Source organism: Phacochoerus africanus, chromosome 9 (assembly GCF_016906955.1).
Source record: "Phacochoerus africanus isolate WHEZ1 chromosome 9, ROS_Pafr_v1, whole genome shotgun sequence".
Taxonomy (NCBI): Eukaryota; Metazoa; Chordata; class Mammalia; order Artiodactyla; family Suidae; genus Phacochoerus; species Phacochoerus africanus.
Window position 1 is genome coordinate 78,947,842 of NC_062552.1, and position 16,588 is coordinate 78,964,429.

The 16,588-nt window shown below is 39.7% G+C and overlaps 1 protein-coding gene across 1 annotated transcript in view; it reads left to right on the forward strand.

The window, feature by feature from the left end:
• Window positions 1-16,588, forward strand: part of CHD8 (chromodomain helicase DNA binding protein 8) — a 61,137-nt gene that overhangs the window by 26,989 nt on the left and 17,560 nt on the right. The window contains 11 exon segments of the mRNA XM_047796613.1: window positions 2,463-2,492; window positions 2,494-2,646; window positions 2,727-2,795; window positions 3,157-3,212; window positions 3,746-3,863; window positions 7,591-7,674; window positions 11,293-11,430; window positions 13,850-13,909; window positions 13,911-13,972; window positions 14,111-14,354; window positions 15,319-15,495. Of these exon segments, the coding sequence (XP_047652569.1) occupies window positions 2,463-2,492; window positions 2,494-2,646; window positions 2,727-2,795; window positions 3,157-3,212; window positions 3,746-3,863; window positions 7,591-7,674; window positions 11,293-11,430; window positions 13,850-13,909; window positions 13,911-13,972; window positions 14,111-14,354; window positions 15,319-15,495 (1,191 nt within the window).

The window sequence follows — 16,588 nt, forward strand, 5'->3', positions numbered from 1 at the left end:
GTAATAAGAAATGCAGAGACTAGTACAATTTAAGAACTGGTGTATTACTTTGCTAGGGTTGCCATAACAAAATACCACAGACTAGGTGGTTTAAACAATAGAGATTTATTTTCTCACAGATCTGAAGGCTAGAAGTTCAAGATCAAGAGGTCAGCAGGTCTGATTACCTCTGAGACTTCTCTTGGCCTACAGAGGGCCACCTTCTTACTGTGTCCCCACTTGGTCTTTCCTCAGTGTATATATCCCTGGTGTCTTTGCATGTGTCCAAATTTCCTCCTCTTTTAAAGAAATTGAATTACTGCCCACCCTAACTTAATCACCTCTTCAAAGGCCCTCTCTTCAAATACAATCACATTCTAAGGTACTAGGGATTAAGTTTTCAACATAAGAATCTGAGGAGATACACTGAAGTTGCTAACAATTGGTAATACCAGTGGTGGCAGTGATGATCTCACAGCCCCCCAGTTCTCTTCCCCAGAGGTAACCTGTGTTACCATTTCTGTGTATCCTTCTGGAAATAATCTTTACTTTCATGAGCACTCTACATCCACTTAATTTAAGTTTTCCATATCTACTCTTCTGTACTATGCTCTTTCTCCAACAATATATCTTGGAGGTAGTTCTTTATCAGAAAATGAGTAGATTTTAACCCATTCTTCCTCCCACCGACTTTTTTTACTAGGAAAAATTTGAAATATACACCAAAGTAGAGAGATTATTATTTCATTAAGTCTGTTGTCCCATTGTCCCAGAAAGCCCCCTTGTACCATTTTCCAGTGCGTTCACCATCCCCTCCCTACTGTCTCCCCATAGGCTACCATTTCTGTTATCATGGATTAAACTTAACCTGTTCTAAACTTCATGTAAATGGGCCTCACTTTTTCAGCATAATGTGTTCAGATTCATTCATGTTGTTGATGTATCTCAGTAGTTCGTTTTTTTTTTGAGAAATATTTTATTTTATGAACATACCACAATGTTTATCCATTCTCCTATTAGGTATTTGGGTTGTTTCCAGTGTGAGGCTGTTATGAGTAGGGTTGCAGTGAACAGTCTTGGTACAAGTACTTTGTAGATGTGCCTAAATCTCTATCTAAATCCCCAGGAGTTGATAGACTGTGGGGTAGTTAAACATATAACCATGTAACTTTATGAGAATCTGCCAGATTCCAAAGTGATTGTCATTTTATACTTCCAGCAATGAGGGTTAGTTCCTTATCTTCAATATTCAGTCTTTCAGTCTGCCCTGGTTTTTTTTTTTTTTTTTGTCTTTTAGGGTCACATCTGTGGCACATGGAAGTTCCCAGGTTAGGGGTCCAATCAGTCTATGCCACAGCCACAGCAACGCAGGATCCGAGCCGCGTCTGTGACCTATACCACAGCCCATGGCAATACGGGATTGATCCTTAACCACTGAGCAAGGCCAGGGATTGAACCCACATCCTCATGGATGGTAGTCAGGTTTGTTAACCACTGAGCCACAGTGGGAACTCCTGCCCTGTTCTTAAATGTTCTATAGTGTTCCATTTTTTGACTGTAGCCTAATTTGTTTTACCAATCCCCTATTGGTGGACATTAGGTTTTCTCTGGTCTTCTACTACCACAACTAATGCTTCCAAGATTTGTATATATGTGCAAATTTACCTGTAGGATAATATCTTCGAAGTAGAATTGTAGGATCAAAGGGTACTGGCAGATTTTCTTCTACGGCAGTTTTCTTTGTGCCAACGTGTACTATCACCAGCAACATACGTATTCCTGTTTTAAATATTTGATCAAACTTTCTGATTTTTGCCACTCTGTTAGGTGCAAAAAAGAAAGGTGTATTAGTTTAGTTTTCAGTTGTAATGATTTTATAATGAGTGTAAGCATGTTTTTACATTAAAAGCCATTTGTGTTTTTTTTCTATGAATTGTGTATTTATCTTATTTGCCTATATTTCTATTATATTGATTTTTTTTTCTTGGTTATTCAGAAGTCCTTTTATGCTTGGGAAATGTATCATGTGACATTTTTTATCTTTTTTGTAAAAACTTAAATCTTTTGATCTTTTTGTAAATTTGTTTCTTTCATCCTCTAGATGGCTAGTCATTTGTTTTCAATTCCATTTATAGAGTAATCCACTTTTTCCTCACTGATTACAAGTATTGTTTTTTTGTTTTGTTTTGTTTTTTGTCTTTTTAGGGCCACACCCACAGCATATGGAGGTTCCCAGGCTAGGGGCTACACCACAGCCACAGCAACTCGGGATCCTAGCCAAATCTGTGATCCATACCACAGCTCACGGCAACCGCCAGATCCTTAACCCATTGAGCTAGGCCAGGGATCGAACCCTCAACCTCATGGTTCCTAGCAGGTTCGTTTCTGCTGCGCCACAACGGGAACTCCATGGGCAAATAGTTTGAAAGGTTTTCTTTTTGAGAGACTTAAGCAGTTATTTTAACCCATTTTTGCTTCCACAGAAGAGACGTTCAAACCGCCAAGTTAAGCGGAAAAAAATATACAGAGGACCTGGATATAAAGATCACTGATGATGAAGAAGAAGAAGAAGTAGATGTAACTGGTCCAATCAAAACTGAGCCTATCCTCCCTGAGCCAGTGCAGGAACCAGATGGCGAGACTTTGCCTTCCATGCAGTTCTTTGTGGTAAGCTGAGAACTAATGCAATTTGAGACCTTTGGCTTGCTGCTCACAATTCTGTTGACTGACTGCATCTTTTGCTATAGGAGAATCCCAGTGAAGAAGATGCAGCCATTGTAGACAAAGTGCTTTCTATGCGGATTGTGAAGAAGGAGGTGAGGCCTCTGATTTTAATGTTAGCCCATAATGCTACAGTCACAGGCTTTATGTAATAAGCACCTTTGGATGTCAGGCTCTATTGCTACAGTATAATTACATGAGATGGTGGAAAAAAGTTAGATAGAAAATAGGAATTGTCTTATTGCTTCTTCTTTTTGCTTATCTGTTTAAAATGGGTAAGGGCTTATTTTCTCCAGCTATCAGCCCTCTAGTATTGAGGTACCAGATTAGTTCTTTAATCCCTTAGTCATTAATATAATCTGTAAGCATTTGTATGAAGCCTTTCCATGTGTAGTTAAAATTAAAGGTTCTCTTTGGCAAATAAGTTACTAATAACTATCATTTTTTTCTTCTCAGCTTCCTTCTGGACAATATACTGAAGCAGAAGAATTCTTTGTCAAGTACAAGAACTAGTATGTGATCTGTGCCAAAAGCTTTTCACCCCAAATTCCACAGGGTTGTAAAAAGTTCTCCTGTACAGTCTATCCTGGGTGGGAATGTGTCCCTATTTTTTGTTGTTGTTGTTGTTGTGGTTTTCTCTCCCAAATTGTTATTGTCAGTGAGAAAAATGTCTACTCAGGGCAAAGGAGAAGCTGAGGAATTAACATGATTCTTAATATTTGCTTGCAGGAAGAAGGGGGTAAGGGTGCTTCCCGATAAAACCCCTTGTGATCCTCTATGCCTTAATTTAACATTAAGACCTTGCTACTCGGAGTATGTATGATCTGCGGAGTGGCAGAATTGGCATCATCTGGGTGCCTATTAGAAATGTGAACTTTCAAGCCCTCCCTAGGTCAGGTGGTTTGTGTGCAAAATAAGTTTAAGAAGCACTGACCTAACAGACTCTCCTTACTGAAGCACATACTTGTTATGTCTGTACACCTCAAATACTAGCCTACCAATTTCCCTTTCTCACACCATGACTGGCTATTTTTATCCCCTTCAGCTCCTATCTGCACTGTGAATGGGCTACCATCTCTCAACTAGAGAAGGATAAGAGGATCCATCAAAAACTAAAGCGCTTCAAAACCAAAATGGCTCAGATGAGACACTTCTTCCATGAGGTAATTAGGAATAGATATTGCCTATCATTTATTTAATAGAAGCATAAATTATTGGGGTTATCAACCCTGATGTTTCTTCAAAAGGCTTATGGGGGTAAAGGCTTATGCTTTGTATATATGAGTATAAAGTTTTCATTTTGATTGTTGGACTAGCCTTATAAGTTATAGGATATTTTGAAATCAAGTTGCTTGATATTCACAAAGTATTTTCAAAACAGATGATAAACTGACCTCTGGTCCACTTGAGGCATTCTTCTCCCTCTAGTGTCAGTCTTTAGCATTTGATAGTATCTGCAGACATCAGTAACCATATCATTAAGACAGAGCATTTATTATTGTCTCAAATTTCTTTCTTTCTTTCTTTTTTTTTTTCTTTTTAGGACCATACCTGCAGCATATGGAAGTTCCCTGGCTAGGGGTCGAATAGGAGCTACAGCTGCCAGCCTATGCCACAGCCAAAGCAATGCCAGATCTAAGCTGTAGGCAATTTACACCACAGCTCACGGCAACACTGGATCCCAAACCCACTGAGCAAGGCCTGAGGTCAAACATGCATGCTCATGGATACTAGTTGGGTTTGTTTCCACTGAGCCACGATGGGAACTCCTTCAGATTTCTAATTCAACATAACTAGAAATAGCTTTAAGGAGCTTTAATATCCCACATCCAGTGTTACTACTACTAGTTAAATGCTAGAGCATTTGTAAAGGTCTCTTGAGCCATATTTTAGCTCTCCATTTTGCTTTGAAAGATTTGTATACATATCTCTTTGCCAAAATGGGATTTTTCATTTTTATTCAATATATAGTACCAACTGCCTTGAGAAGAATTCTTTTTCATAACTTCTTAAGACCTACAGTGGGAAAGGTCTATAAGAAAGATTGAAAGAAGGAATAATGTATAGCTTTAGTGGGGGGGAAAAAAAAAAGTGTTGTGGCCAAACCATCAGGTTTGCCAATTAATGAATTATTTTCCACATCACTTGGAGAAAGCAAGTAGGACGATGTAGGTTTTATAATTTTTTTATATTAAAATAATAATTGGGATTTTTGTCCATGTCTCTTAAAGCCTAATTTGTGAAATGTATAATGAAACTATAATCCCATCCCAGCTGGTATTAGCTGGTATAATTTGTGACCATTGAGCCAAGCTCTACTAAGTAGTATGCCAATCAGATATGCCTTTATAGGTAGGCCATTTAACCAAATCATTCATTTATTTATTCATTATTTATTATGTGCTAGTCACTATGGTAAACAAACCATACATGGTCTGTGTTCTCATGTAGCTCACTGTCTAATGGAGAAAGAGAGATTTAAAAATAATTCAAATTGTGATAAGTGCCAGGAAAGAAAGAGCCCAGGAGACCAAAAAAAAAAAAAAAAAGGGCTGTTTTGGGTAATTAGGCAAGACTTCTCTGAGAATTGAATTATGAATAGGAATTAGGAAGGCCATAAACATGTGTAAATGGTATCCCTGGCATGGGAAATACCATATATGAAGGCCCTGAGACAGGCTGAGGAACTGAAAGGACAGTATGATTGATGTATGATAGTGAAAGGTCCAAAATGAGTTCAGAAATTTAGGCAAGCAGCTGCTTATAGACCTTTTAGTTTTGTTTTTATTCTAATTGCAAAGGTGGGGGAAGCCATTGGATTATTTAAAACAGGTCAAAGACATAATCCAGTTTTCACTTTTAAAAGATCATCTAGACTTTGGAGAATGGATTGGAGAATCAAGTAAACCTGAAAGTAGCATGAGCAGTAAGGAGGCTGTTGAAGTTTTTCTAGATGAGAAATTATTATAGCTTATAATAGAGTGGTTTCAGTGGTTAGAATGGATAGATTTGAATTTATTTTAAAGTAGAATTGACAGGGTTTGGTGTGATCATTTATATAGACAAGTTTTTGGCTTGAGCAAGTGGCTTGAGGTAGGGTCATTTATTACAGGATGGAAGATTTTAGAAGCAACTGATTTTGGGGAAATCATGGTTTTAGTTAAGACTGTGTTAAGCGTAAAATTCCATAACACATCTAGTAAGGAGATTGATACACAAATCTGGATTTTTTAGGTTGCAGTTAAAATTTGGAATGTATCAAATTTTATATACAGAGTAGAATACCTCGTGGTTCAGCAGTAACAAACCTGACCAATATCCATGAGGGTGAGGGTTCGATTCCTGGCCTTGCTTAGTGGGTTAAGGATCCGGAGTTACCCTGAGCTGTGGAGTAGGTTGCAAATGGGGCTCAGATCCCATGTTGTTGTGGCTGTGCCGTAGACTGGCAGCTGGAGCTCCGATTTGACCCCTAGCCTGGACACTTCCATATGCTGCAGGTGCCTTTTGTCTTTGTCCTAAAAAGACAAAAAAAAAAAAGAAAAAGAAAAAAATATATACATAGTTATTAAAGCTTTAATAATGAATAGAGTCACATGGGGGAAGGTTGTTCTTTACTTTCTAGTACTTCTCTACTTTTTAGAAGTTCTTTCTGTAAGAGAAAGGATGTAAGCCCACAACAAAGCCTTAGCAGTTCTGACAAACTAGAGGACAAGGTGGAGAAGGAACTGTATGACAGAGTGGTAGGAAAAAGATAAGTCACAAAAATCAGGGGGAATAGTGACTTAAGGAAGGTTTTTTCCTTAAGGCTTCTTTGAGATCTTTCTTCGGAGCCTTTGGTTGCTTATGTTGGGATACCCAAGAATTGGAAACCCAGTGACTTAGAAGAAAAAAGAGCCAATGAAAGTGACAGAGAATTGGCCAAAACAAAAAACGAAACGAGTATAAAAGCTACTGAAGAGAATATGGTGTCTCAGAAAAGCCAAAGGAAGAGATTGCTTTGGGGAGAGAATGATGCATTGGTGAATACTTTGTAGAGGTAAACTGAGGCAAATACAGAAATATTACCATTATAGCAGTTTGGATGTCATTAATGACCTTGGCAAGAGCAGTTTCATTGTGTGATGGGAGTAGAGGGAAGAGTGGAATGGGTGGATAAGTGAGTGAAGGAAGTGAAGAAATGGAGATAACTGTGTAATTAACACTCTTGGGAAAAGTTTGGGTTTGAAGCAGAACAGAATAGTTCGAGGGGTGTGTAGGGTCAAGGGAGGTTGTCTTAAGATGTGAAATAGTAGAGTATGTTTCTTTGTTATGGGGATGTACCAGTAGAGAGGGATTCCTAAGAAGGCAAGAAGGAATGGAATCCAAAGCATATATGGGGAGAATGGTCTCTATTAGGAACAAGTGACACTTCATTTGGTAACAAGCAAAAGGATGAGTGAAGATAGGTAAGTGTGTAGGAATTGGTATTGTGAAAATGGGGAACTCCCTTCTTTTTTCTTTCTTTTTTTTTTTGTCATTTCAGCGCCACACCTGTGGCATATGGAGGTTCCCAGGCTATGGGTCTAATTGGAGCTATAGCCACTGGCCTACACCACAGCCACAGCAACTCGGGATCCGAGCCGTGTCTGCAACCTACACCACAGCTCATGGCAATGGGATCCTTAACCCACTGAGCAAGGCCAGGGATTGAACATGCAACCTTATGGTTCCTCGTCAGATTCATTTCCACTGTGCTACGACGGGAACTCCTTTTTTTTTTTTTTTTTTTGGCCCCTTCTTTTTTCTTAATAAATTTTGAAGTATAGTTATCAGCTAAAGGTGGGATGGAGGAGTGGGTTTCCTGGGCAGTGATCTTTTGGCCTTAAATTGTTTGGTTTCATAATTCACTAGGATGAAGAGCCCTTCAACCCGGATTATGTAGAGGTGGACAGGATATTGGATGAGTCTCACAGTATTGACAAGGACAATGGGGAGGTGAGTTGGGGCATGGAGGAAAGCGAGAGGCTGCTTAAAGATTTCTGCTTGTCTGCTTGCTCATCCTTTATTTTCCAGATATGGCTGAAAAAATCCCTTGGACTGAAAAGGTACTTTCAGATTTTTTTGAGGGATCCTTAGAATGATATTGGGAAGGTAACAGAGTAGAGAGAGAAGTTAAAAGGAAAGATTCCCATAAAGTCAGACATCTGGGAGCTGTGTTTACAAGGACTCAATTCACCGTGGTTTCATTTTCTTTCAGATTTTTTTATGGGAGACCCTTGACATTCAGCTGGGGTGAGAGGTGGGGATGAGAAAGAGGTACTTTACAACCAAATCTGTGGATATAAAAATACTTGTATAGACTCACAGCATTTTCCTTGTTATTGCAGAGAATTATTTGTTTCCTGAACTTACCATCAGTTAAGAACATTTCATTTGTCGCTAAAACAGATATACTCCGTTTGAATCAGTATTTTTAAACAAATTTCGGCGTCCTCCTCCTACAGATTCAGATTTAGTCAGTCTAGGGTGAGACCTAGAGGTCTGTATTTTCAAGTTGGTTCTCCAAAGGAGTTCTCATGCATAGCTTGATTTGGGAACCACAGCACTAAAGTTTTCTTAGATTGGGGGAGCAGATTTTAAATATGCTGACACACTTGGAATCTCCTGGTGGCTCAGCAGGTTAAGGATCTGGCATTGTCACTGATGGGGCTTGGGTCCTGCTGTGGCGCACTTTCGATCGCTGGCCTGGGAACTTCCATGTGCCGAAGGTGCAGCTCTCCCCAAAATTCCAAGTTTATAAGTCTTCAGGGTTAGTCACATAGAACCTCAGATATCCAAGGCCGGTTACAATTCAGTGTCTTCAATTCCGAACAAGCGTGCTTCAGATAACATATATTCTGCTTTTGGGTTAGGGTTACTGTTTGTTGTTCATTTGTGGGAGGTGAGTTTTTAGGACAGATTGGTTTCTGTTAAATTGTTCTCATTACTTTCAGAATCTCAGCTTTTCCAGCCTTGAAAATCTTACACACTCTATCACTATACCTACATCTTCATTTTCCAAAACTAATTGGGCTTTGATTAGGCCCCTCTGGAATGTATTGCAACTGGAAGTGACAGATTAAAATATTTTAGTACCTTGGTATTTAATTTATACTCTGTCTATTGAATAAAAAACATTCTGTGTACCCATTTTCCCCCTCTCCAAAATGAATTTAATTTGTCATCTTTTTTTGCATTATTGCAGTAGTGAAATAAATATTATAAAAAAATTAAAGCCCTTGGAAAACTAAATTATGGTGCTGGAAATGTGTGATCTGGACAAAGGTCCTTACATGGAAAATGATCTGAGTCACTACAATAAAAGGTGAAAGAGAAACTAGAATAATTTTAGAGTTCTTGATCTGCAACTATGTTGGAGACACTTATATCTCCACACTTTTTGCTGGCTATTTTAAGCGGTTTTCTGTGAATTGATAGAGATTTTTGTTGGTTACGCTAGGTCCAGCCTAAGTCACTTTCTTTTTTTTTTTGGCCGCACCTGTGACATGTGGAAGTTCCTGGGGTCAGGGATTAAACCCACACCATAGCTGCGGCAACACTGGATCCTTAACCTGCTGCACGAGGAAACTTCCAAATCTAAGTCTTATAACCCAAAAATGGAAATACAGTCAGTACAGTGATCATCTTGAGTGGTGAGAATAGGATCCACTTTACCATTGCTCATTGCCCCATCCCCTGCACTAGAATGCCTGTATAGAGCATAGCATTGTAGTGGAAGCTTCAGCATTTCCCCTTCTTCTTCACTCTTACTTTTCTTCAGTGTACTTATCTCTTGACTTCCTGGGGCTCACCAGGAAATCTCTTTACCACCATACATTTCAAGTAGCATCTGTGTTCAGAGCTCCAGGAGCTCAGAAGTCCAGTGATTTCAGCCCTCCTCTGCTCCTATGGATTTAACCTATTCCACGCTTCTAAAAGTAGTGTGTGGAAGTTCCTTTGTGGCGCAGTGGGTTAAGGATCCATTATTTCCACAGCTGCGGTGCAGGCCACAATTGTGGTGCAGGTTTGATCCTTGGCCCAGGAACTTCCACATGCCGTGAGCACCACAAAAAAATGAATAAATAAAAATAAAAGTGGTGTGGTTTCCACCGAATCAGATTTGGTGCCCAGAGAATAGTATGTATCAGGGCCACCATATCTTCTAAGTTCAGCCTAATGCAACACAATACAGGATTCTGCCCTCCCCTCCCCCCACCATATTTTATTGGTTGATGAGCCTAACGTTTTAAGTTCTAGAGATTGTTGGGTAGAAATTTCACTTACAGATTCTGATAAATTGCCTAGAAGCATGATCAAAGCCGCAGTAGTACAGTGCATCAGCATATGAGCCTGTGGCTCGTGTTTTCAGCCTGACTTTTTCAGCACCTTTTTAGGTACTGACAATCTGTGATCTAATTTTTTTTGGGTTTTTTTGGTCTTTTTGCCTTTTCTAGGGCTGCACCCGAGGCATATGGAGCTTCCCAGGCTAGGGGTCTAATTGAAGCTAATTGGAGCTGTAGCCTCCGGCCTACGCCACAGCCACAGCAACATGGGATCCGAGCCGCGTCTGCAACCTACACCAAATCTCACGGCAATGCCGGACCCTTAACCCACTGAGCAAGGCCAGGGATTGAACCCGCAACCTCATGGTTCCTAGTCGGATTCATTAACCACTTAGCCATGATGGGAAGTCCTGTGATCTGATTCTTAAGTTAAATTCTTTTTTTTTTTTAGGGCCGTACCCACAGCATGTGGAAGTTCCCAGGCTAGGGGTTGAATCAAAGCTATAGCTGCTGGCCTATGCCACAGCAACAGCAATGAGGGATCCCAGCCATGTCTGCGACCTACACCATATAGCACATGACAATTCCAGATCCTTAATCCACTGAGCGAGGCCAGGGATCGAACCCATATCCTCACAGTTCCTAGTTGGGTTCGTTTCCACTGCGCCACAACGGGAACTCCCTTAAGTTAAATTCTTATCCTTTTTTTTTTTTTTTGTATTTTTTTGGGGGAGCTGCACCAGTGGCATATGCAAGTTCCCAGGCTAGGGATGGAATTGGAGCTACAGCTACTGGCCTACACCATAGCAACGCAGGATCCAAGCCGAGTCTGACCTACACCACAGCTCATGGCAACACAGGATCCTTAACCCACTTAGTGAGGCCAGGGACTGAACCTGAGTCCTCATTGATAGTAGTCAGGTTCATTAACCACTGAGCCATGATGGGAACTCCTTTTTTTTTTTGTTGTTATTTTTTTAATTTTTTGGTCTTTTAGGGCCGCACATGTGGCGATTGGAAGTTCCCAGGCTAGGGGTCAAATCAGAACTCTAGCTGCCGGCCTACACCACAGCCATGGCAACATGGGGTCTGAGCCACATCTGCAACCTACAGCCCACCTCAGGGCAATTCCAGATCCTTAACCTGCTGAGCAAGGCAAGGGATTGAACCCACATCTTCATGGATACTAGTCAAGTTCTTTATCATTAAGCCTCAATGTGAACTCCCAAATTCTTATCTTTTAATCAGCAGAGAACACAGTTTATTAAAGCTTTGGCTTCTTCTCTTCCAGCCTGTAATTTACTACCTGGTGAAATGGTGCTCTCTGCCTTATGAGGATAGTACATGGGAGTTAAAAGAAGATGTTGATGAAGGCAAGATTCGAGAATTTAAACGGATCCAGTCAAGGCACCCAGAACTCAAAAGGGTGGTAAGTACATTTGCGTTTAGAGTATGAAGTCCATATAGGCAGTGGTTTAATTTTTCTCTTACAGAGTTTATGTTGTGGTTTTAGCTTTTTTTTTTTTTTGTCTTTTTGCTATTTCTTTGGGCCGCTCCTGCGGCATATGGAGGTTCCCAGGCTAGGGGTCCAATCGGAGCTGTAGCTGCCAGCCTACACCAGAGCCACAGCAACGCAGGATCCGAGGCGCGTCTGCAACCTACACCACAGCTCATGGCAACGCCGGATCGTTAACCCACTGAGCAAGGGCAGGGACCGAACCTGCAACCTCATGGTTCCTAGTCGGATTCGTTAACCACTGCGCCACGACAGGAACTCCGGTTTTAGCTTTTTAATATGGAAATTTTCAAACATTTGTAAAAGTTGAAGAAATGGTATAATGTACCCATCCCTTAATTTTAACAATGAATACACAGCCAATCTTGTTTTATATATTTCTCTAACTACTCATCTCCCTGTTTTCCAGATTATTTTAAAGCAAATCCCAGATTCCTTTGTTTTATCTAAAATTTCAGTGTTATGTCTAAAAGATAAATACCATTATTACACTTAAAAATTTTAACCATCCCTAAATATCATCAGATATCCAGTCACTACATATATTTCCCTGATTATCTTCTAACTTTTGTTAAATTGTTTGAATTCTAAATAAGGCCCATATATTGCTGTTGGTTAAGATAATCTCAAATCTTTCTTAACTGTAGTTCCCCCCTTTGCAATTTTCTCTTAAAGAAACCATGTGGACTGTTCTCTAGGGTTTTCCATAATCTGAGGTTTACCAGTTATGTCCCCCTCGATACCTTCTCTGTCCCTTATATTTCACATAAATAGTTAGATGTATAGAGAGCAGTGCTGTCTATTAGAACTTTTTATTTATTTTTTTTCTATTTTATTTATTTATTTATTTATTTTTGTCTTTTTGCTATTTCTTTGGGCCGCTCCTGCGGCATATGGAGGTTCCCAGGCCAGGGGTTGAATCGAAGCTGTAGCCACCGGCCTACGCCAGAGCCACAGCAACGCGGGATCCAAGCCGCGTCTGCAACCTACACCACAGCTCACGGCAACGCCGGATCCTTAACCCACTGAGCAAGGGCAGGGACCGAACCCGCAACCTCATGGTTCCTAGTCGGATTCGTTAACCACTGCGCCACAACGGGAACTCCTATTAGAACTTTTTAGAACTGTGCTGTTCAATACAGTAGCCACTAGCCACGTTTCAAATGCTCAATAGTCACATGTGGCTAGTGACAGATTAAAACATTTTCTGTCATTGTAGACAGTTCTAGTAGATAGCACTGTTTTAGCACTGTTTTAAAGCACCTTTTAAAGGCTTGATGAGGCAGGGGAGGAAGGCCACTAAATCTACTTTATAGATGTTTCTGTTAGGGTGTCTTTTATGATCTTTGCAATTTTTGTTCATTGCTGACATCCATTCTCTAAGGATCTTTTTTTTTTTTTTTTTTGCTTTTTGGGGGCCCCAGGTATAGCATATGGAAGTTGCCAGGCTAGGGGTTGAATCAGAGCTGCAACTACCAGCCTCCATCACAGCAACACAGAATCCAAACCATGTCTGCAACCTCCACCACAGCTCATGGGAATATCAGATATTTAACCCACTGAGCAAGGCCACGGATCAAACCCACATCCTCATGGATACTAATTGGGTTTGTTTACTGCTGAGCCACAATGAGAACTCCCTCTTTAAGGATTTAAAAATGATTATTCTACTATTTCTTCATTTATTAGCCCTATTGTTCTATAAATTAAAATATGTTTTACTTACTATTTGATTACCCTGATGTACAGACAGTATAAGAATGGAGGATAATGGAAGTTTCCATCCCTGGCTCAGCAGTAACAAACCCAGCTAGTATCCATTAGGACATGGGTTCAGTCCCTGGCTGCCTCACCCAGTGGGGTAAGGATCCATTGTTGTCGTGAGCTGTGTGGCATAGGTTGCAGACACAGCTCGGATCCTGCATTACTGTGGCTGTGGTGTAGGCTGACAGCTACAGCTCTGATTCGACCCCTAGCCTGGGAAGTTCCATATGCCTTGGCTGCAGCCCTAAAAATACTAAAAAAAAAAAGGGGGGGGGTTTCAAAGAATGGAGGATAAATGCTTTATTTATTTATCTTTTCCTTCATTTCTCAGTTTCAAAATAAAGTACTTCCCTGGCATTCTCTGGAAGTGATCAGTGGGTTTTCATCTTCCTTTTTTCTTTTTTAAAAAAATGTATTATTGGGAACTCATAAATTTGAATATATTAATATGTTTTAATTCAAGCAATAATGTTTTTTAATGGATTTAGACCACTGGAAGTACCTAGTTTAAGTTCATCTATTTTCGTTAGTGTCTTCAGCCCATTTATTAAAATTTTCTGTTTTTTAGAATCGTCCGCAGGCAAGTGCCTGGAAGAAGTTGGAGTTGTCACATGAATATAAAAACAGAAAACCAATTGCGGGAATATCAGTTGGAAGGGGTCAATTGGCTGCTCTTTAATTGGTATAACAGGTAAAGAAAAGAATGGCACCTTAAGACATAGGCTTAGTCTGCAGTTAATTATTTTCTGTTGAAACAGTTTCTTTTTACATACCTTTTAAAAGGTCTTATCTTTTGACATGCTTTTCTTTTTCCATGGTGAATCTGCAGGCAGAACTGCATCCTAGCTGATGAGATGGGATTGGGCAAAACCATTCAGTCCATTGCCTTCTTGCAGGAGGTATATAATGTGGGCATCCATGGTCCCTTCCTGGTCATTGCCCCACTGTCCACAATTACTAACTGGGAGCGAGAATTCAACACATGGACAGAGATGAACACTATCGTGTACCACGGCAGTCTGGCCAGTCGGCAGATGATTCAGCAGTATGAAATGTACTGCAAAGACTCACGGGTAAGTTTGTATGTAATGCAGATGTTATGGGGTTCAGAGAGCAGGCCAAGGTACTTGGTATTTTAGAAGCTTTTATATGAATCAGAAACTTTTATTGAGACTCTGATTTAAGGCATTTTTGTCTAGACTGTGCAGGGCAATTTTTTTGACTATGCTATTTTTATCCAGTGGACATATTGATCCATTGGAGTTCTGACTTTATGAATACATACATTTAAATAGAATTTTACTGGCATTGATAAATTTTCATCAAGAAATGATTTTCCAGAATGAAATTCATTTAGCTAATTTAACTTCTTGATCCATATGATGATAAACTTAAGCCAAGTCCTTTCTTTCTTTTTTTTTTTTACTCTACTAAAATTTTCATCAAGATTAGTTCCTTTTTCTATAAAAGTTTGAAAATCAGAATTCGAATCATTCTTCTTTCTTAACATTGAGTTTTTATGAGTTATGTTTCTACCATTAGTTTTCTGTGGTCTTTATTTTTACCAAATCAAATTATTCAAGTCATATTTTGTTGTTCTGTTAAGATAATTGGATTTTTACATCCATCTTTAGGTAGTAACCAATTTTATCACATACTACATTAGCTGTTTTCACTTTCAGTTTTGTCTTAAATATTTCAGCAGTGCTCAACATTTGTGGATTTTAGAGTTAATCAACAAAAGATACAAGGCTGAAATACATTAGGTAGGCAGGCAGGAGAGTCAAAAAAGTCCAGCTTCATTCAGTGAGATCTATCATTTTCCCAAGAAGCTCAACATGTTGGAGAGTCAGTATATCTTAGATTCAGTGATTTGACACTGTTTATCAGGAACACAAATAGTGGCAGAAGTGAGTGGTGGTGCAGTTCGTTTTTCCTGTTAAGCCTGTGTGAATATAAGAAAGAATATGTAGTTCAGAAGAGCTTCTCATTTAGGTACATTTAGGCCTTTTCTGACCTTATTGCTTTCATGTTTAGGGGCGCCTCATCCCAGGTGCATACAAGTTTGATGCCCTAATCACCACTTTTGAGATGATTTTGTCAGACTGTCCTGAACTTCGTGAGATTGAATGGCGTTGTGTCATCATTGATGAGGCCCATCGACTAAAGAACCGTAATTGCAAGCTGCTTGATAGTCTCAAGCACATGGACCTGGTGAGTTCCTCTCACTGACCTGTGGGCAGAAACACTTGGAATTAAAATAACTCTAATTCCCTGTGGAATTAATTAACCTTAATTTAGCAGAGAAAAAAAAAATCAGAATCTTGTTACTGGGTAGTTGGTATGGCCTATGGAAATGGTAATGAAAGTCATACAATTCATATAAGTTTCAGAGTTGGAAGGCAATGTTAGTGGTTTACAACTAAATAGAGAGGTGGGATGTTATCTTGGTTTCCCATAGCTGTATAACAAGATCTCTAAAAACTTAGTGGCTAAAATAAAGTCATATTTTTCATGGTTCTATGGCTCAGCAACTTTGGCTGGGCTCAGTGAGGCCGTTCTTTTTGCAGTCTTGCATGGAGTCAGTAATGTCCCTGCTGCTGATGGTTGGTGCTGGTTATTGGCTGAGTCATCTCCCATATGGCCTGTACCCTCTAGAGCGCCAGACTTTGCTTCTCTACATGGTAGAGTCGGGGCAGTGTTCCAAGCTGCTGGCCTTTGAGACATAGGCTCTGAAACTCACATGATATCACTTCCGCTACATTCTGTTTGAGCAAGTTACATGCCAAGCCCCTGTTCAAGAGGTGAACTTTTATAGGAGAAACTACCAAAAATTAGTGTCCATATTTAATCCAGCACGGGGACATTACCTACAGGGGGACATATTAGGATATCTATGGGGTGTTGAGTGTGGTGAGGTATAGGTAATTGGAAAAAAAAAACTCCAAATACTTCTTTTTCTTTCTCTTTTTTTTTAAATTAAGTATAGTTACTTTATAATGTTGTGCCAATTTGTGCTGTACAGTAAACCCAGTCATACATATATGTATACACACACATATACATATATACACATATACACACACACCACACACATAAATCTATGTTTTCCCTTTCTTATTTTATCTTCCATCTTGGTCTGTCCCAAGAGACTGGATTTAGTTCTTCTGTTATACAGTAGGACCTCATTGCTTATCCATTCTAAATGTAGTAGTTCTCATCTTCTAACCCCAAACTCCCAGTCCATCCCACTCCCTTCCCTTGGCAACCACAATTCTGTTCTCTATGTCTTTGAGACTGTTTCTCT